General features: G+C 42.2%; 1 protein-coding gene and 1 pseudogene across 1 annotated transcript in view; both read right to left on the bottom strand.

Moving 5' to 3' along the window:
• Nucleotides 1-12,879, bottom strand: part of LOC147448993 (thioredoxin-like fold domain-containing protein MRL7 homolog, chloroplastic) — a 45,234-nt gene extending 32,355 nt beyond the window's left edge. The window contains exons 1-4 of the mRNA XM_086521379.1: nt 12,690-12,879; nt 11,778-12,208; nt 11,584-11,665; nt 9,145-9,256 (exon numbers count right to left, since the gene is read on the bottom strand). Coding sequence (XP_086377505.1) covers nt 9,145-9,256; nt 11,584-11,665; nt 11,778-12,208; nt 12,690-12,785 — 721 coding nt within the window. The 5' untranslated portion in view covers nt 12,786-12,879. The remainder of the gene's footprint in view (nt 1-9,144; nt 9,257-11,583; nt 11,666-11,777; nt 12,209-12,689) is intronic.
• Nucleotides 12,880-21,447: 8,568 nt separating this feature from the next.
• LOC147448992 (uncharacterized) lies at nt 21,448-21,994 on the bottom strand (annotated as a pseudogene).
• Between the last annotated feature and the right edge of the window lie 727 nt (nt 21,995-22,721).

The following is a 22,721-nucleotide window of genomic DNA, read 5'->3' as shown; positions in this document are numbered from 1 at the left end:
ATTGCCAAAGACCCACTTGCTCAGAATATTAGACAACAACTACAAGGGCAAGAGATTAATGAGGACTTTCAAGAAATTGATGGACTAATTTACTTTAAGGGTCTTCTCTATATTCCGCCAGGACCAACACGCTTGGAGGTACTTCAGCAACGGCATGATCTTCTATCAGCAGGGCATTTTGGAGTTTATTAAACCAATTGAGCTTCTCTCCCGTGACTTTTGGTTGGTGGCCTCAAATGTGGAAACTTGTCAAGGAGTATGTAGGCACTTATGACACTTGCAATAGATCAAAGGCCCCTCGTCATCGTCCTTATGGGTTACTCAATCCCTTGCCCATTCCAACCAAACCATGGTCATCCATCTCCATGGATTTCATTGTAGAGCTACCCTTGTCACAAGGATTTGACTCCATTTTAGTAGTCGTGGATCGATTTACAAAAATGGCACACTTCATTCGAACCACTAAAACCATCACCAGCGAAGGTACGGCCAAACTCTTTCTACAGCATATCTATCGTTAGGCCTTTGCAGATGCAAAAACGCTAGGGTTGCTGATGGGGGTCCTGCTGAGAAGTTGTCTGTTGAACGCAGAGTTCCTGCTGCCTCTTCTAGAAGAAATGCTAGCGCTAGGGTTTTCTGATGTACTTGCTTAGTGAATTTTCCCTACCCATTTTCCAACAAAAGTCACTTAAAAATAATAAGTAAAAAGTGTCAAAAATAGGGAAAATAGATCTATGCACTGTAAAAATGCTACTGATAGGTTCTGATGGAAATCTGATGATCATGTTGTGTGCAACCAAAGGATATGCATCTACTCTAAGTGTATGGACATGCACGATCTGCGAACAGACTCACAAGAGTGCCAGAACACTTCCTAAGCTAGGCTAACTGAACTGAACTAAACCCATGTCATGAAGTAGCTTATCCACGTACACATAGGGTTAAATGTGCACATGACATCTCCTCCTTTTCAAAGTGGTGAGGTATTGGTACCGAATTGTATGGCGTCGAGGGAGATCGCCAAAAGGGTTTGGAATCCTGGAAAGGACTCTTCGCCGGCCCACTCTGAGCGTGGGTCATACGATACTTGAACTTCATAAAGGTCTGCCATGCTTGCTTCTTTGGGCCGTGCCGAAAGCAACACAAAGTTATATGTGGCTCCTTCAATGCTTCAACTTCGTCCATAGTCATGAGTCTACCTTCTTCAAGAATCTCCGAGGCTGAAAATTCATGAAACCACTTCCAACACAAAAACATGAACATACCCATTCCATGTAAAGTGACTGGAAAAATTCTAGTCTTCCTAAAAGACTGTGCATGCAATGTAGATGAACATATAGACGGAGTGCCAAACCGTTCATCAAACACACGCAAACAATGGAATCGAAACTTGTCTTTCTGATCTAAATCAATCAACTGTGGCAAATCACTATGGAAATGTCTATGCTTGATGCTCAATCCTTCTTGTGCTCTTTCAGATACTGTGTCATGCAAAGGAAGAGTCATGGAATGTGAATTCCTTGAATGCAAACATTTCATCTTTTCATGAGTAATCCGCATACATCCGCGCTCATTAATGAGTGAATCGTGTTCATCGTACAATATGTCATGCCTATGAAAAGGGATCACATAAGGACGGTGATTAAAATACAGGAAAGCATCACGAATGAAACACTCGAACAATGTGTGTTGACTAATCATTCAAACACATAATACTTCTTGTGGAGTTCTTTGGACCTCGACTCGAGAGCCAAGATCGGTTCTTCGTGATCGATCGAATCTGCAATGAGGTTAGCTTCACTAGACAAAGTATCAACTAAACCATCACCCTTGTGAACAATCACATCATTATTCTGCAAATCACCATGCTCGTGAATAATCACATCTTGATCATGCAAATCATCATGTTAATCATTATCATGCAATTCCTGTGTGTCTTGCTTTGGAGAAGACAAGACTGAGAGAGTCTCCTTCTTCCAAATCTCTTTAAGCTGCGCCTACACATTAGAAAAGAGTCGGAACAATGCGGATTTCCTTTCGTTGTGCTCACGCTCTATGGCTGCCATTCTTTCTTCGTTTTCACGAGCTAAGGCTACCATGCTTTCTTTGTGTTCGCGGGCTATTTTTGCTTTTCTTTCTGCTCTTCTTGCTTCGCGTTCTAACTTCCTGTCCATCATCATCTTGTCGAAAGCCTCCATAGGAGTTAGTGCAATCCTTTGCGTAGATGGGGAAGAGGGAGGGTCAGAAAACTAGAAGGCAGAACACTGTCAAAGCTCTGATACCAATGTAAGGTGCAACGGAAGTGAATGTTGAACTTTGCTCAAGATGAGTACTCCGAACTGTGCTCAAGGGTTTCTCTTACTTACGAAAGGGAGAGCCTTCGGTTATTTTAGTGAGAGAGTGCAATGGACACAAACAAAGTGAATGACATTGTGAATGAAGGTGCTGAGACTGAGAGATAGAGAGAGAAGAATACGACACCAAAATGTTGTCAAACCCTCCTCCGAAGGCCCCACTCTCTATGGCGAGAGCGGTCTACTATTAATTGCACAAATCTCTACAATGCTTGGACTTACCTACAATGTCGGCGACAATGAGAACGATGACGAGACGGGCTAAAATCTGAAAACGCTAATGGCTGAAATCTGCAAATCTTTATCTGCTGAATTCTGACTCTATGTCGGTGACGATGTCAATGGCGACGATGCGACGACGACGCCGCACTGAAAACGCAGATGCTGAAATCTGCGTTTTTCGGGCTGAATCTGCAAACTACGCTAGATCTGATCATGCGACGAGGATCTGCTGCGGGAAGGTGAGATCAGTGAGGTTTAGGACTTGCTCTGCGAAAACTGTCTGCTGAAAACTGAAAACGCTGGTGCTTCTTGGGGTTCCGTCGCGGTGAATCTGCAAAACGCTAGGGTTGATGCCTGATCCAAAAATGCTAGGGCTCAATCTGTCTTCTGTTGCCAAAACGCTAAGGTTCCTGCTGTCTTGCTGCTACCGGGGCTGATCTGCTGTGCAAGAACGCCAGGGCTGATCCGGGATGAAAACGCTATTGGGAAACAAGCAAACTGAAACACCTCTATAGCGATGTCACCCAAGAGCGTTGAAAGAGAACTACAAGACACCAAAAGCTTCGCAAAATCCTTTTGAAACACCACAAGTCCAATAGGAGTAGACCCTTGGGAATTTACTAGCCGTCGCCCACCCAAGAGACTATGTCACATAGGAGCAAAACCCTGTCAAAGCACGGATTTACAGCACACGCCGACCAATGCATATGAAGACAAGGGCCTCCCCTTTCACCATTGGACATCACAAAACCACAACTTCAACATCAATTCCACAATTCATAGATACATGCCCTCCGAATCTGTCTACACACAATTTGCCACTAGGCTGCCATAGCCATAACCCTGCAGAGAACTAGTCGTAACCTGATGAGCACAACTCCAATTGGGGCACTTTAAAGCTTGAGAGAGCTTGAAAAATGACTGGCGAGAAAGCTGAAGATGACCAAAATTGATTCCATACGCCCCCATGAGCAAAATTGACGCGAACAGAGAGCTGTCCCAACACGACTACACATAGAGAAGGCTAGTCGGGGCAAAAAACTGCATCCAAGAGCACCAAGGAGACAGAACGAGCTAAAACCTGCAAATTTCTGATCTTTGGCTGAACTTTTTTTAAGTTTGTACATGAGTTTAAGTTATATACAAGGCTCACTTCAAAAAACTCACTCACGGGCACTTATAGTAGCCCGACAGCTGTCACTAGACTAGCGACTTGCAGTGCATGTACATGTGCTTGCTAAACCAAGTTAAAAATCTCACAAAAAGAAAGCCCATACACACTTTTGAGATCGGACCTCGTGTCCGTATGTACAAATTTACAAAAAACGGGGTTCTCAAAATGCGTGCAACGCTAAGCCTTTGTTGATGCAAAAAAGCTAGGGTTGTTGATGGGGGTCTTGCTGAGAAGTTGCCTGTTGAACGCGGAGTTCCTGCTACCTCTTTTGCCAGAAATGCTAGCGCTAGGGTTTTCTTATGTACTTGCTTAGTGAATTTGCCCTATCCATTTTCCAACAAAAGTCACTTAAAAATAATAAGTGAAAAATGTCGAATAGGAAAAATAGGTCTATGCATTGTAAAAATGCTCCTTATGGGTTCTAATGAAAATCTGATGATCATGCTGTGTGCAACCAGAGGATATGCATCTACTCTAAGTGTTTGGACATGCACGGTCTGCAAACAGACTCACAAAAGTGCCAGAACACTTCCTAAGCTTGGCTAACTGAACTGAACCCATGTCATGAAGAAGCTTGTCCACGTACACATAGGGTTAGATGTGCATGTGACACTTATTGATAAGGAAGATAAGCTATCAAGATAAGTGAAGGCACTTATCTAAAATGTGCACACAGAGAGGGCTTCTCTTCTCATTTTACACTTCTCTCCTTCATTTTCTCAAGGTGAAAACTTGAGAGTAAGCTTGAGAAAGCCATAGCTAAGCCTCTTTCACACACACACACACACACACCCTCTTCAAGAGAAGCCATGGCCAAAACCCTAATGAAGCTTTCTAGGTTGGATCAGTTCGTACGTGCTCATCCGTACTAAACGGGACGTCCGTACTGATCCGTACTGTACATGGACTGATCGTACTGTACGGATTTATTTATTTTTGAAATTTTTCTTTTTTTTTTGGCGGCCTCATGGCAGCGACGAGGGTCCAAACATTTTCACATATTTCAGCAAGGTGTTTTTATTTAAGTATGCTCTATTAGGAGCCATTTTGGCTTAACATTTGTCACGATTGTGGGTCGCTCCTTATTAGCAGTTGTGGGCTACTTGAAGCAATGTTATGTTCACACTTCTGACTCTTTATTATGTAGTATGTACACTTTCATTGTTCGATTGTTAACATGTACTTTCATTGATGAATGCTTGAAGGTTTTTCATTGTTCTTTTGTCACCAGATACAAATGTTTAATGTATGTTTTACACGATCGTTACTTGGTACTTGGCTAGTGAATCTCCAATTGATAATGTGTAGTAATTTGTCCCAAGTAGTTTGCATGATATACATTTTCTTAATCTCTAATGAATAACATATTTTTTTACAAATTTTCTCTCATTTACTGATTTTTTACAAAGGTGCGTATTTTCACGCACATAAAAAATTTACCCATACAGAACGACGTACAGTACGTACCGTACATTACATATAGTACCACCTTGGAAGTTTTTCATAACTTGACCTTCTTCCCATTACACTCTTCCTCTCCTCTCTCCGAACCCTCAAGCTTTCCATAGCTTGAATCTCGTTTATCTCATTCCTTTCTCTCAATCCAAGCAACAAAATCGGTGGTCTTCAAGTGAAGGTAAAGAGAAAGACAGACGACTACGCCACCAAGATTCTTCGATAATTCCCAAAGCGAGGAGAAGACTCTACCATACATACACTAAGGTAATGTTTTCTTGTTTTCCTATCAAGCAACCGGTTCCTGGCTTGGTACCTGCAGCACAGTCGCCTCCTATTGGCAAGGTCGAGGACATCACAGATTCCAACCTTGGATCCGATCTCTTGGCAGAACTTGGCAATGAATCTGCATTAGCTTCGCCCATCTACGGGCCACACACCTCTCCAACCTCCCCTTGCCAAAATTCTCTTTGAGAAATGACCATGCCGACATCTCAGGATGGAGGAGGCCAATCAGAGGACGCCCTTGCTCTTATCAAGGAGCAAATGGCTGCCCTTTCAACCAGCCTCGCAGCAATCAATATTTGCCTGAAGCAATTGCAAATGCAAACCTCTTCACGAACTCCCCATCCTGCTTCTCGGACTCCACATGCTGCTTCTCCGCCATCTTCTTCCAAAGATTCTAGACCCAACTGCTGAGATAGACAATCGTGAACTTCAACTAGTTCATAAAATTTTTGATAATTCTCACAAGAAGAAACTAGACGTTAAACTCTCTGAGCCTTGTAATGGTCGCCGCTATTCAAGATGGAGGTCTACTTGTCCAACACGGATTTAGTCGAAAGCAAAAAGATTGCACTTGCTAGTTCTCTGTTAAAAGACAACATTTCTTTGTTGGCAACGACGGGTTGCTGATAACAAACATACACCTTCTTGGGATAAATTCCGGCGCGCTATTCGCAAGGCGTTCAAACCTGTCAATGCGGATTTTCATGTCCGGTCCTCTCTTTGCCACCTAAGCCAGACTCGTTCCTTGGCCACGTATATCACAGAGTTTCAAAGATTAACTGTGGGGATAGAGAATCTCAACACCTCTAATAAACTAAGTTTCATAGACGGGCTTGAGCCAACCCAGAAGGATAATGTTCACAAGTACGACCCTACCACCTTGGATGCTGCAATCGCCTGCGTGGAACGTTCTGGCGATAATTGTGCTCTACACGGAACTTTCTCCTTAGTGACCGATCTTCAAACAGAGCTCACTTTCCAAAGCACGATTGCGGAGAACGTTATAGCCAAAGTCAACAACAACAGTCACAATTCAAACAGTAATCAATGGTGCCTTATTCAACTTCAAGATTCTACTCTCAAGATAAACAGTTTCAAAGCAGATCTCTCTCAAATGTTCCACTTAATCGTGGTAAAGGACGTGATTTTTCTCAAGATCGGCTTTCTAATACTCGGCAAGGCTCTTCGTCAAATGCTTCTTCAACTTCAAAGAAGGATGGATAATGTATAATTTGTGGTGGTGATCATAGATGGTATTAATGTCAAAGAAACCATATCCGTCTAATTTGAGAAAAAATTCCAATGTAGAAACATCATCAAATTCCAAGCAACCGGCTTTTGCTAAAGATCAAGGAAGATATGTGGTCAATACAATTCGTGTCTCGGCAGATACGACTATCCTTATAAGGCATACTCAATGCAATCCTTCAGTTTTGGAGCCATATTCCAATTGCAAGTCATGTAGAGACAGTTTCTAAAGATGATTCTGAAGAATTTTGGGATTCATTATTGGAAGATGATTGCAATCCTAATCCAAAATCCTCTCTAATGATTAGTAAAGTTGAAGTTACCCACCATTTGAAGAATGCCTTGAGAAGATTTCCTCTTCGCCAAATGTTTCACAAGATTTTGCATAACAAGTCTTACATCACATGAAGAATTTTGAAGATCACTCTCTTGTTGAAGTCAACCTGGTAAAGCCACATTCCTTTAAATAGTCTTTGAACAATGCAATGACATAGGATTTAGCAGTCAAAGCAAAAAGGTTTCGCAAGAAGCAACAGTTCAAGACAAAGTTTCCAAATAACTCAAAGAATGAAGATTTTCGGAGATTCAATGCTTTTCTAGAGTTCTATCAACATCAGAAGTCATTTCTTTAACTGAGGCTCTCATTTTAAATGGGAGAGAATGTCACGATTATGACTATCTTACATTATTACATCTAGTCCTAGTTGCAAATATGAGAAGGGACATGCCAAGGAGGACCCCTACACTTGAATGGTCACGACTTCGCTCTAGAGACATGCCTCTTCGCCAAGAGCCACACTCCTTCGACAATTGGTCACACCCCTTCACCCAATGGTTGCAACTCTTCGTCCAAAGGATGTGTCTTTACGTCTAAAGTCGTGTCTCTTCACCATGAGACATGTCTTTTCATTTGTGACTGTTCGCCTCCTATATAAGGAGCCTATTGTACTCAATTTCAACCAATCAATCAAATCAATTCATTAAGTGTTCTCATCTCTTAAGTCTCAGTTTAATCTTAAGTATGAAGTTTTAGTCTAACTCTAGGATTAGTACCTCTAATCTCACGCAAATACTTGGAACTCTAAAGAGAGAAAGAACATCACACTATAGATAGAAGACAAGGATTGGGGGAATTCCACTCCTGTAAGCGTTGGCCCCTGAGTCACTTACACTGTCTACACACAATACTTACTCTATCTTGATCTATGATCTACTTAGGCCATCGAATATTTCCATCTCAATGCCTCTATCACCGATCTTGTGAGTCTATGACACACTAGAAGTACCCATATCTCAATCTCTCATTTATCAAGCTTACATAACAGATCCTTAGCGATGCTCTCAGTCACCCATCTTGTGACGCATCAGAAATGTTCGTTCCACATGGTCGAATACCCCTTCTAAATACTCTCTAGATAATCTATGTCACCCATCCAATGTGACGTATCATAAGTTAGCATCTCAAGTCGCCTAGAAATTAATCCCTTTCACATTGCTCTAATCATTCCGCTTGTGTGACGCACTATCCACAGATGGTCCTCGGAATTTTTTGTCTTCAATAAAATGTCATCCTGTTATGAGGCATCCAAAATATAACCTCACTTATGAATCTAGTTATTCTAATAATTCATTTTAGAATTCTAGTTGTTAAGTGATACTAATTAAGCAACCATAACCCAGAAAGGAGTCCCATTATAGCAAGCACATGCTATCGAGTCCCACAATCGGCCCTAAGCAAATCGGATATCGAGCCCCGAGCCTACATTGAAGGGAAATCACAAAGATTTGGGCGCAACACCAGCAGGCCTATACGAGGAGATAAAGCAAGCCTTCTCAGATCCTGCCGTTATTCTTTGTGGGCTCTTCACCCCTTACACAGTGCACACCCATGCATGATATCTTAGCACCCAAGTTTGGTGACCGGATAGAGCTAGCTAGAAACATGCAAATCGTGATTATACTCCCCAAGCATATAGCTTCACAGCCATAGATTTAGGGCTCCATCCCTTCATCTCCCATACACATGTATGTACAACCCCCCACCTCCCAGCCCAGTTCACTTCATTTTGTAGCACTTTCTTTCATTCCTGTTGTCCTCGTTTTCTAAATAGGCAGAGGACACAACCATATGCCTCGGCCTTACTCAATATAGACCCACACAATGAAACAGAAGAAGACAAAGTCTTGACATTCCCAGCTGTAAATTGATAAACTCTCAATGCAAATATTTGCAATGACTTTAAGTTGCATGGATACTAGCCCACAACTTCTTTGTCTGCATGGACAGTTGTTTGATGCCATAACATGCAGCTACATTGCACAACCAAAACTTGCATAGGTTTACATGTGTTTACATTTCCAAGCAAACTGCATTTTAAAATGTGGCTTTGGCCAAATATTTACCTGACTGATAGTGTATCAACTTTTGTCCCTTGATAAACAGAAGTGTTGGAATTTCTTTGATTCCTATCGCGCCAACAAGATCCTCCTCAAAAGATGCATGTATTTTTACAAGCTACAAAAAGACACAGGAAGGATTAAAATATGCAATCCCTCTCTAATCAAGATTACTGGCACAAATCAGAAATGAATAAATTTGCTTAACAAGATGACAGAAAAACAAAATAATCGGTCGATGCATCAATACAGGCCGCACCGGCATAAGCAATTCACTCCATAACAAGCAGGTTGCCAGGTGGTCCTTAGGCAAGATAAGCCAACTACAATACCATTAGCTTAACACATTGGATTAAATGAACTTAAAGCATCTATTGATCTGTGCATCAGATCAACGCCTTCATGTCTTTTTAGATCAATGACAAACATAAAGTTAATCTTGACTGCAACTTCCTGCATTTAAAGCCATTGCTCTTCGCCTCATAACAAATCCCAATAGCTCTAGAACCCGCTGCAAAGGATTGCAAACTCAGTTAGCTTGGGTCAAATGCCTTCATCCTCCCTTATGCAAGGCAGTCGTTAACCTTGATCCCCTACAACGACCTTTCTTTGATAGGGAATGACAGATTGCCTATGTGCTGAGGGGTAACGGGTTTTGTGACGGGTGATGCGAGTGCTGTTGCTACTGCTGAAGGGCATGCTGATGAGTTAAGGCCTACGTTGTTGATATGGCCTCCAACCTGGCAGGCTGCCACCTTTTCTGGCAACAGTCCCAACTATTCTTGCATGTGAGAACAGATTCTCCAATTCTCCTGTAACTCATTTGGCCTCCGTGTTCCAAGAGACCATAGCCATGGGCCTAGACATCATGATCAGTAGCCATCTGCTATCAATTTGCTTGTACAAAAGAAACCTTTGATTAAGGATTCGAAGCTCTCACACCAAGGTCATAGAGAGCCATTCCTACCAAACCAGTTATCAGTCACCTACCCACTACTCTATGTACAATTGAAAGTGCAGTAGTGAAATACTCAAAGTATACCAACTGAGAAATAGAAAAACTGAGAGATGTAGATAGATGGAGAGCTGAAGAATATACCTCCTTAGCCGCTACGAAGTAATCAGAGGTACAACACATGTAAGATGAATCTATCGCATGTAGATGACGCACAACTGGATAGGGACGATGAGGACCTGCTGTGATGAATTGAGGGGCTGAAATGCTAATTTATGAGGGCTGAAATCTGTGAGGAAGATGGCTGAATATGTTCCAAAATAAAGACTCAACCTGCTCCTGGAAGAGGGGTGAAAACTGATGGGGAGAGGAGGTCAAAAAAGGTCACATGATTCGCTGAAACAGCCACCATAATCTGCAAGAAAGAACACGAAGAATGACGGCGCAAGCATGCTCTCTGCTACTACAGGAAAAAGGAAGGGGTGGAGCCCGGGGGGGGGGGGGGGGGGGGATGATGGTCATTGGTAACTGCGTGATTTCTTCTAGATGGAAACTTAAAGGACAGTGTTCCTGTAGTGGATGCGTGAAGAGTCAGCGTCTCCAATGTCCATATTGGTGATAGAGCACAGATATATGTGATGAGTGAACAGGTTTTGCATCGACTTGGTTTGACGGGTAAAGTGTTAGGGAGTAGTGATTGGTGTGAGTTTGAAAGTGTGTGAAGTTGAAGTGGAGGTTGATTTTAATGTTATGCCAACAAGGGGAGGGCTACCCGTTAATTTCAGGAAGACCGTGGTTGATGGCCATGAAAGCTTGACAGGCTTGAGGCGCCGGGATGAGTGTGTTGAAGCCCCACAAAGGAAATGGGAAGAAGACCAAAGCAGTTTACTAGGGAGAAGACTGGCAAGCAAGACTATGTGTCACAATTGGCATTAAGATGATGTAACAAAGCTTGTATACCACTGGATCTTTTAAGCTAACAGGAAGTACCAAAGGATGGTGAGCTAAAGAATACCTTTAACTTCGCATCCAAGCAGCTTATGTCTAAAGTCCTAGTATCATTTCAGGGCCATGGGTGATTCAAAATACAAACTTAAAGTAGTCATCAGCATTGATCTCAAAAAAATTCAAACCACCTACGCTGTGCACCTTCAAAACAATCTCCGCCTTCCAAGAAAGAGCTAGGCTACAATTCCACTTTGATAGGCACTTTCAACAACATAAAAATAAGCTTTTGCTATCACCCATTACTCAACCTTCATTCACTTATCATGCTACCTTATAGCTGTCTAGCGACATGTATAGTTAAGCCTTTTTGTTGCTAAAGTCATATGGTCACAGTTTCAATAAACCTTTCATACTCAAAAGCGACCATTCGAGTATAAATACTCGGCCATAACAACATACCAACTCTCCCCTGTCTACCAGCAGCGCACGTTGGGAGGGCACAGCATTCTAATATTGAAAAAGAAGTGGATTGAGCTTTGTACCCGGGGAGGCAATCGTTTGGTTTCCCACATACGATTAGCAGCATCCTCCAGCTCTCGAAGCACATGATAACACTCACGACCTCTGTCATAAGCATGAAAGGAGTGTCCAAAATTAGCAAGCTTGGCAGCAATGGAGTGCAAGAAAGAACGTTATGCATGCACAAATATCAAGGAAAAAGAGTCACAAAGCTTACTTTTTTCCATATCTTTCATAGATTAAGGCAACCAAAGGGCTTGGATCACCAAAAACTGTTGACGTCCAGCTCGCAGCATCCACATCAACTGCAGCAAAAGTCTCAGGCTGGAGATCCCAGTCCATTTCTGGAATGTCATTGACATCATCATCACTATCATTGTTGTACTTCTTGCGATTCTTAATTCCAAAATCTTCTTTGAAAATGTCTGAGACTTTGTAGCCCCATCCATCATCTGGCTCATCTAGCCAATTAGGATCATCTTCCTCAATATAAAGTGGGTCCTCTCCGCCATTGTCCTCATCATCTGATGGATATTTGCGCGCAAGGTCTGCATTAATCCTGTCTTGAATTTGTTGGCGCGTCCTTTTTGGGTTGGCTGTCTTAGAAGTGTGACCCTTACCACCTGTATCAGAAATACTGCAACAAATCTACAAAGGCGGGATTCCGTAAGAGCTCTCTCTCTCTCTCTCTCTCTCTCTCATGGTCAAACAACCAATCAAAAAACTATGTACAAAGGCTAGACGTCCAATACTGGACATTAACACGAAAAGCCCATAACCAAGATGGCAAACTTCAAAGCAGTCATGCTAATCAAGCAATGAATGTCGCCGCCAAGATGCCGTTCATTCAGATTCGTGCATTTGCCACAGACATGACCGCAGCAGTGTGGTGGGCAAAGAAACGTTCCAAAGCAAAATACCTCCCAACTTGAATGCATTATTGGCAAGAGCACAAGCAATGAAGCGATGGCTATTCTCTCTCTCTCTCTCTCTCTCTCTCTCTCTCTCTCTCTCTCTCTCTCTCTCTCTCTCTCTCTCTCTCTCTCTCTCTCTCTCTCTCTCTCTCTCACACACACACACAAACGGGGACTGTTCCATATAAGAGACAAAAGGAAGAGTTAACACGTACCATTGCCTTGAGCTTATTAGGGGTCCGTTGTTGCAAAAGAGGCCTCTGGAGTGGGAGAGAATTGAGCAGCATTTCTAGACGTCCCACGGCTGCCATAGCTGTGGGCTGGCTCAGCAAACACTTCGCTGCGTTCACATTCACCTTGTCTTTTTCTATAAAGACTTCACGAGCAATGAGGGTAAGCCAGAAGTGATAAATGTTCTCAGTAGAACAAAGGGGCAAAGATAAAGAAAGAGGATTCTTAATCTCACATGGCACGAGAGGTGTCAATCAATCATGAGCGTAACTAGCACCAATGAATGAATGGTATGAATGAATGGTATAAGTAGACATCACCTTGCTTCTTAAATCTTCAAAAGCAATCAAATCAAGTCAATCCATAAAGACTTATTATTGTCGCTCGTTAGAACCCAATAGTGGAGTGATGAGACCCCATCACTGATGCTGTTGCAGGTAAGGTCCAATAGGGACCTAGAATTATCATTGAACAATGTCGATCGTTAATCTTTCAATGGAGATTAAATAGAAAGGAAGTATCAAAACTATCATGAGGCTAGCTTAAACCATTAAAAGTCAATAAAGCGTTAATGGTGTCTCTCATGACTTCCATACCGCTGTGCACTCACAAAGAAGCTAAACAAAAGCCCATGGGTCTTAGATGAAGTCTCTTGGTACATTGCCAAGCAAGGGCATACATGTAGTTGTTACACTTGTCTCAAGAGTAGCCCTCAACATTATTTTCGTAAACTATAATTCTAAGTAGGGCAACTCCAAGTAGTCATCACTATTGTACTACCTACTACCCGATCCATGTTTCAAATAAGGCCCAAGTAAAGTAGGCACCATACATGTTCTCAAAAACCAATGCACTAAGGATTGTGTTATTAATGGGTTACATAAATTCACACTCTCTCAATGTAGTTCGAGATGGATGGTACCAAAAACTTATGAGCCGCACTCACATGCTAACCTTTTGAGCCACGCTCAAGACTAATACAAATAGACTAGAAACTTTTGAGTCACGCTCAAGACTCATACAAATACACCATAAAATTTTGAGCCATGCTCAATTACTTATAGATAGAAATTGGATTGCACCATCCTAAACCCTAACCATCAACTCCATATCATTTGAGCCATGCTATAGAATCAGAGAAGTATGCCATAATGTGTGAGTCATGCTCAACTAATCCGACCATAACAATGAATTGTACCATCAAAATTGCCTTGTTATTAAGAGAAATCCATAATAGTTACAACATAAGAGGGGATGCACTAAAGTTTACAACATCAAGTGAGCCATTTGTGTGGCACGGGGTGAAGGTATCGCTTGAGTGAGACTTCGAACTTGGTAAGATGTTTAACCAAGCTGGCCTTTTTTTTTAATCCTCCTTAGCATCAACTTGTAAACTGCCATCCAATCTTTGATTGAACCTATTTCAATGAAAACCTTGTCATCTCAAGGAACTTTGGGGATCGTATGTCCAAGAGCTCAGGTTCTCATGAAGGTCGACAATCATGCTTTACCTTGTTGGTGGGCCTCTACTTGATGCCATCTCTCAAAGCAAGGCGCCAATCGATTATTTCACCCGTGGTACCCCTTCTTTGGTGAAATCCAACATGATGTTCCACTTGTGCAAATTATTGTGGGGGTGCTCTCTTTGTGAGCAAAGGCCATTGTGTGTACCAAAGCATAGACTTACTTTGTACTGAAAACCATAAGTCCTCAATTCTTTAGGACTTAGACAATGGACATCACACAACAATCCTACAGCCCACAAGGCTTGTTCACATGCAATCCGTCCAACCGAAAAACATGAGAGCTATGCCTGAAGTGTCATCAAGCTTGGAGGGTGCCGCCACTAAGAATCACATTGACTAAGAGATGTATGAGTCAAAAATTGACAAGATGATTGAAATGATCATGGACTCAGAAAGCCTTGTTTACGATGGTATGAATGTGAGCCTGACACGCCACTGTATTAAGGAGCTAGAGTTTCTAAATTAAAGACATGTTGCTTCTTCTCAACATGCAAGAAAAGTTTGGATATGAGTGTCACAAAACTTTTCAAGTGACTATCTACGTTGTGTTAACTGCAATTGTGTAATGAATTTTTTTTAAAAGTGCAACGATGCTTCTCTGTATATAGGCTACTTAAAGAGCAACTATTGCTAGCTAATAATGTGATGCCAACCTTGAAAGATGATACAAGAAAGGTTCTACTAAATTTAGGGAGAAATTATAATTCAATTCATGTTTTCCCTAATGATTGCGTTTTTTTAAGAGAAGAGTATGTAGACATGGAGAAATGTCCTGAATGTGAAGCAAACATGAAAAGATATGCAAGGACAAAAAGTGTTGCAAAAGGTGCTCACATATTTTTTCTCTTTTACCTCACGTCAAGCACTTTTTCCAATGCAAATCAATGGCTCTAGCATCATGGCATAAGGAGAATCAATCTTCAAATGGTGTGCTAAGGATTCCTGCGGATAGTGCAGCTTGAAAGCACATTGATAACAAGTGTCCGTATTTTGCACAAGATCCAAGATATTTACTCCTCGGCTTGGCTATAGATGGTCTAAACCCATTCCCACAACGATCAATATCTTACAATGTATGGCTAGTTGTCATTCTCAACTACAATATTACACCATGGCTAGCAACTAAGAAAGGACATTCATTCTTAAGCTTGATTGTGTCGGGTCAGTACAAAGTGAAGAGTATGGATATACATCTTTGTCCCCTACTTGAAGAGTTACAACAACTGTGGATATGGATCAAAGTAGTGAACATGAACCGATATGCACGTCAATGCAATGTATGCAGAGGCATTCTAATGTGGATGATGCATGATTATCCTGGTTTTGGAGAATGCTTAGGTAAGCATGAAGTGCATGATAACCATCAATTAAGGTTTAAGGTTGTTATTTTATGGTATGTGAAGTAATTTGTGGTGTGTGTAGTATTTAAATATAGCGATTACAATGCATGCATCACGTGTGGTCCAAGGCTACAAATTTATGAAGGTCATCAAACACATCTTCCAGAGAACCATGAGATACAAGAGGGATTCTTGGAAAAGGAGCCAGTAAGGATGTCCGCTTGAGAATGGTTAGAGTAAAAGGAGATGTATGAAGGGTGCTTTCCACCACGGATGAAGAGATTCGAGATATGGTATAGTTACCATATTGGACAAGATTGAGAATCAATCACTTGCTTGATCCAATGAACATATTCAAAAATGTCGGCAGTTTATTGTGGAACCATCTCACTGGAAAGAAAGATACACTTACCATCAAGCACTTGTCACTAGGATTGACCTTAGGGATATTGGCCGTATGGAGCCGTATTGGCCACAAACCGCAAATGACAAGTCAATAAAGTTACCAAAAGTGCCTTGGATTTTGATAGTGAAACAAGATCACAAAGTGAAAGAGATCATACGATTTGTAAATGCCTATAGGCATAATGCATTTACTTAGGATGGCGTTCATGAAGGAAGGAAAGATCACCGATTTGAAGTCATATGATTGGCATAAAATGTGTCAAGTGTGCTTCAAATTAACGACCCTAGATCATAGTAAAGTGCATGCTTCACAAATGTAAAACATTGAACTTGTTTTGCAGATTATTTTTCCTGTGCTATTGAGGGTTCTTTGTCCTTCACCATCATCTGGGCCACAAATTTCATACTTGCTACATTGGTTCATTGGATTTCTCAAAAGCAAATCAACATTGCCTCCATTCCTTCCATGAAGCAAAATGTTGCATAGTGTGTTAGCATATATGCAATACATTTTTCCACCACCATGTGTACCATTCAAGTGTATCTCCTTGTGCACATAGTTGATGAGGTGGTGGAAATGGCTGGCACCATGCATTCCAGATGGATGTTCTTCTTGGAGCGCTTCATAAAAATTCTTAAGGGATATGTGCTTCAAAGGGCACGCCCAAAGGGAAGCATGGCAGAGGGTTGTTGCTAGTTCCATAGTTGTTAGTGTACATTGGCGAGTTGGCTCTTTGGTGAGGACCATGCAAGTGACATGGTTTGGCAAAAAATTGAGGATAAGTGTCTGACTAGGATTATGATGGTGGGGCTCAATGCTCATGGACCTCGAAAAAAAGATCAATTGATTAGTGATGTAGAAGTGGCTTGCCTATATGATGATACCAAGGCTAAGCGACATGCTACACAACATGCCTTTAGAAGAGGAAAATGCTTGCCATTGTTTATGAGTCGAAGATGGCTACACGATGCCATGGAAAGGGCCACGCAACAGTGTGAACATGTGACAAAAGAGGAGTGGAAGTATTCATGGGGTTCTAGCCCCAAAGCAAATCTCTAATCTCTAACATGTGACGTGGTTTTTTTTGGCACTGATGCTCATTTCAACATATTGTCATAGTACAAGTCATACATGGTAGCATGATGTAAAGGTTGCCACTTCAGGGTAGAGCAGATTGACACAAAGCAATGCATGTTCAATTGTTGGTCATGGCAAAATTTGAGTAGTCTAGCTCACGATGATTCTCTGATGTAGATTTGATTGTAGCAGAAGAAATGTCCTTCAAAAAGCTAGAGGAAATTTTGAGGGTAGATTACAGAGAATTCAAAGGGGAATTGTTTAATGTGCAATGGTTCAAGGTAAACATGGAGGGTCGTGCTACTACCATGCACAGAGGAGAATCAGGTTTCCTTGAGGTGGTCTCAACAAAAACAAGGACCAATCTTTGAGACACATTCAGACTACCCGAGCATTGTGAACAAGTAGGTCATATCTTTTTGTAACCTCTTCCTGAGTCTTTTAACTCTATTTCTCATGCAATATGGTTCCTCTTTTGTAGGTGATTGTTTATTCCAAGGCTTCGCAACCCAGCAAGTGGTATATCATTGAAGTAGCCCAACAAAGTGCACAAGTCTATTGTTAAGTATGGAGCATGAATCCCCATTGGAGTTTTTATTCTAAAAAAGCACATTTGTAAGGCCCCCTTATGAGGAGAAGCCATTGTGCATAAGAAAAATCGCTTGTCACCGAAAAACCAAAATTCATATTCTTTTTCGCTTGAATATCTTGGTAGGATGACGATCAAAAAGTGACCGGAAAAGGGCCGATCGGTGGTCGATAGTCAATGGCCGGTTGGTTAGTAGTGGATAGTCAATGGCCGGTTGGCCGATAGTCGATGGTCAATCAACCGATTGTCAATGGTTGGTTGGTCGGTGGTCAATAGTCAATGGTCAATGGCCGGTGGCAAAAAGTCTATAGTCGGTGGCAAAATTCAATGGCCGGTGGCCGACTTCTACTTGGACTTTTACACACAAGGGCGTCTACACATGGGCACATGGATGGCTCTCTCTCATGAGAGAGGGCAACCCTCTTGGCCTATGAAATGAGACCTCTTTGACACACAAAAGGGCATTGAAGCATCGTGAAGGTGTGAGACAAATTGTGTGTGAGGCGGTGAAAGAGAGTGAAGCAAGACAGTAGTTCCATTATGGGTTGCTAATCCCTTGGTAACCTACTTCAAGATTGAAGTGCAAAGCCAAGTGATTGCTTCTTGTGGATGTAGCCACATTGAGTGAACCACGTATATTGTGTGTGAGATCTCTCTCTCTCTCTCTCTCTCTCTCTCTCTCTCTCTCTCTCTCTCTCTATTATCTCTCTTGTGTGTAAAATTATCTCTAATCTCTATTTAGCTATGTCTTTATTCCTAACAACTGTTATCAGAGCAAGGTTTTCTCGTAGCTAAAATATATAAAGAAAAGGATTCCTTGAATTGAGTGTGGGAGTGATGGCAGAGAAAGGTAAGCTCAAGATCAAGAAGTTCAACGATCAACACTAGAAGATGCAGATTGAAGTTTGCTTCTACCGAAAGGATCTTTATTTGCCACTAGGCGGTCTTACAAAGGAGCCCACAACAATTGCAGATGAAGCTTGGATTGTCCTTGATCGAAAGGCATTGGAAACAATCTGGTTGTGCTTGGCGTCAACAGTGGCCTTTAATGTTTCAGAGATGAAGACCACAGAGGACTTAATAAAGTCACTTGACGGCCTCTACGAGAAACCATCAACATCCAATAAGGTATTTCTCTTGAAGCCATTGTTCAATCTAAAAATGGCAAAGAGTGGTTCAATTGCAAAACACCTAAATGACTTCAACACCAACATAAGTCAGCTTCGATTGATGAAAGTCAATTTTGACCATGAAGAGCGAGCTCTCCTAATATTATCATCTTTGCCACATAGTTGGAACAACCTTGTGTTGGCTATAAGTAACTCTATCTCCAGTACAAATACTCTCAAATTTGATGATGTTGTGGGTGTTCTCCTAAGCGAGGAAATGCGAAAGAGAAGCACATTGTATTGTTGTCCTTTTCTCTCTCATTTAAACATCATCCTACTCTGACAAACAATTTGACAAACACTCTGACATTCACAGAATTCCGCCATTGCTACAAACTTCAATACCGACTTGCACACGTACTCTTGAAAGATTCACTGCTTCCTTTAAGCATTTAAAATACTACATTGATGAGAATACAAAAAAGAGAGGAAAGACAACAATGTTGACCAAACATTTGTCACTTTCTTAATCTTGCAGGAATCCACCATTACATCTTCTTCTTCATCGTAACTGAAAAACTGTATATTGCCGAACACTTCTTGACATAAATAAACATCCCTACACTTAAGATCCCAAAAGACACATCCCCATATTAAGGTTCATTACATAGTCACTTTTAAAGCCAAAATCCTACTCCACCGAGGTGTAGCCTTAACACTTGGCACATCCCGGTGGGTTGAGCCAAAGGCTGACCTCGGACACATGATCCCTTGATCCATGTTCAGCCACTTTGATTTTCTGCATCCAGTCCCCCTGCTTCTACTCCACTTTAACAATTGCATCCTCTACCACAGGTAATTGTACTGACAGTGGTTCTGCATCCACCTCAACCACAAGAAGTGAACCTTGTGCAACTGTCTCCATGCTACTCTCATGTAGTTTCTGCACATTTGCAGCTTGTGGTCCCTTTTGAATACTACTATGCTGCTCCATCAGTTGCTTGCGGATTGATTCCAATTGCATTTCCAACTTAGCATTCCGCTCACGCAACGCGACATTCTCCTCACGAACCTTATGCTCTCCAGCAGCTTCAAACCACGACTTGTACATATCAATCGACTTCGCCATGTGTTCTCGAAAAAGCCATGCTACTTGGTGCCACAATTCCTTGGTGTAATCAAACACCTCTTTCTTCAAAACATCCACATCTGCATCAGAGATCAAAACACCTGTGGCACCTTGGCCATCCAAAGTGGCCCTCTCCAGATCCACCAATGGAGTTAACCTATTCATCAAGAAATTGTTATCTACAATAAGATGTGTAATCTTATCCTCCACTTCATGAAACTGCTTCTATGTGGCCTCGTTAAGCCCATCTGCCCATATCTGAAACTCTTGTGCAGTTCCTGCCATCTCAGAAATCTGATTACGCATATCCGCACTGACCCGAGCTAACTCCTCCTGTAATAATGTCTTCTCCTTCAATACTTCATCCACCCGGCTCTACAGCTGACCGACTTCACACTCCAAGCTATCAATGCATTCCCCATCTACCTTTTGCATCTCGAGGGTGAGGATCATAGCCTCCTGATTGCAGATAAACCGATTCAAGTCCGACAAACTCTGAACAGCATCTTGAACTGAGAACACCCCATCCACTTTAACACTTGCAGGTTTAGCAAAAGGGGTTGTTTTAAAGGCCTACGTCACCGTCGTTTGTTCCCGTGAACCCTCGCGAACCTTCCGCGGAAACAGAGTTACGGTACGGCTCTTGGTGTCGATCTTTTACAATCCTGTCCTAGAAGGGAAAAGGGTGACCTTCCCTGATGACTGCACCTTTTCATCTGTGCCAGCTCTGCTAACTTACTTCCTTGGCCCAATGCAGATTTAAGCATGTCCCCACTAGGCATATCCCAATCCAACTTCCGACGCTTTGCATCACCCAAACTCTGCACATCTGGACTCTTAACAAAGCTCGGTGGGTGTGGGTGTGAGAGGTACCTGCACCACATAGGAGAAAATTACATGCAAGTAAGGAGCTACCTTGGAAACAGACGGTGACCTCCTTTTATCCCTTGGATCTGAAAGCTGCAGCCTGTAAAAAAGGAAGGATGCCCAATCCACCTCTGCCCTCGCTCTGCATGATGAATTGGAGCAAATGCCTCTTTGGACATATAGGCGGTTTTTGCCAACAAACAAACCCTATCCAAATACCAAAATAAGTGAGTACTGCAGAGTTTGCCACAATTCCGCACCATATAATAAGCCCTACTGCCTTCTGGCTGCCCAAATTTGGACCTCATCATCGCATCTGTCACTTTCTTTGCCTTGTACAAAGGATTGTGAGCAACCTTGAAAACCTCGGCCACCAACTTTGGGGAAACATCCTTCCCTCCATGATACAACCAGCATTTTCCCTAAGGTGGCAAAGCTCCGACTCTGCAAACTCATTCTTCTCCCAAAGAGCCCATGGTAAACATGCATACTCATAAAGGCCAACTCGGTGCAGCCATACCTCGGTATCACGATCATGAACGTCGAACATCTCGTCGACCTCCATCTCCTCCACAGCATCATCTCCACCGGATTCTACCCCCTCAATGTCCTCCACGCTTTGAATACTTTCTCTACAGGGGCGTAACAGCTCCTCCATGGCCATCTTCATTGATCGGGTTTGCGTCATCTCCTCCTCACCTAACTCCTGCTGTTTAGGCGCAACAGATTTTTTGAAGCTTTCAAAAGACATGGCGTCAAAGGTGATAGGAAACGCACGCACAGTGGTAAAGCTCCTTTTGACGACGAACGCGGGATACTTGCATGCAAAATGAGTGTGGCCTATCACCTCAAATTGGGCGTTGACCACCCCATGATGGTCCTTATTCTAAAAGTGCGTGTTAATATCCCGCGCACGTGTGTTGATTGGACCACTCACTCCAAGGGAATCTCTCTTAAAAACATTGCGCGTCGTAAACTGGTGACTTCCTTGATGACATAGCCCCTGGACAATGCCACCCAAGGCATTTCCACTGCGGATTTTCTCCAATACCGCACTTTTGTCAAAACAAAATCCGACCGCATTCTGCAACATGAACCCACTGCTGGACATTGTATGGCGGTCTGTGCTCCCCAAAGAGTCCACCTTGAACTCCAACACTGGTTGCACCCATTTCACTCCAATTTCCTCAGCCTTGTTTACCATCCATTTCGGAATCTCGGGAACCTTGCCATAAAATTTCTTCATCCTGAAACCATTGACTGGTTTCACAATATGTGTACCAAAAACATCCCTCAATATGAATGTTCCTTGGCCTAATTCTTCTACAATTTGATAAGGCCCAAAGTACCTTAACTTCAGTTTTCTTGGGTGTGGTCCCAACTTGGAATTGTACAACATCACCCAATCACCCTGCTGAAAAATTTTGAACTTAACATGCCGTGCCATCCAAGCTTGTTGTCTCTTTTGTCCAATATCTGCTACATATGCACTATGAATCCGATTCTCTTCCAACTTCAACAACTCCCTCTATCTATGCAACACAGAATCCTTAGGACTCAGCCTATGTTGAACTGTTAATCTCAGACTTGGAATCACATACTCCATGGGAACAACAACCTCAATCCCATAAACCAATTTGAAAGGTGTCATCCCTGTGGCAACCTTATATGCTGTACAAAACGACCATAAAGCTGAATCCAATTTGTCATCCAATCCTTTCTATTTTTTGAGACAATCTATTTTAGAATTCTCACTAGCACCTTGTTTGTACTCTCAGCTTGACCATTTGCCTGCGGATGATATGGGGTTGACTTCTTGTGCAAAATCATATGTGTAGCTGTCAACTCTGCAATTACTGAATTCAAAAAATGCACACCCTGATCTGACACCAACTCAATGGGACATCCAAATCTCGTCATAATATTTGTATACAAAAATCTAGCAACACTTGCCGCTTTATTATCCCTCAAAG

This window comes from Adiantum capillus-veneris, chromosome 10 (assembly GCF_014529385.1).
Source record: "Adiantum capillus-veneris isolate H3 chromosome 10, ASM1452938v2, whole genome shotgun sequence".
NCBI classification, from domain to species: domain Eukaryota; kingdom Viridiplantae; phylum Streptophyta; class Polypodiopsida; order Polypodiales; family Pteridaceae; genus Adiantum; species Adiantum capillus-veneris.
Note: the sequence above shows the minus strand (reverse complement) of the source record. Positions and strands in the feature narration are given on the sequence as shown.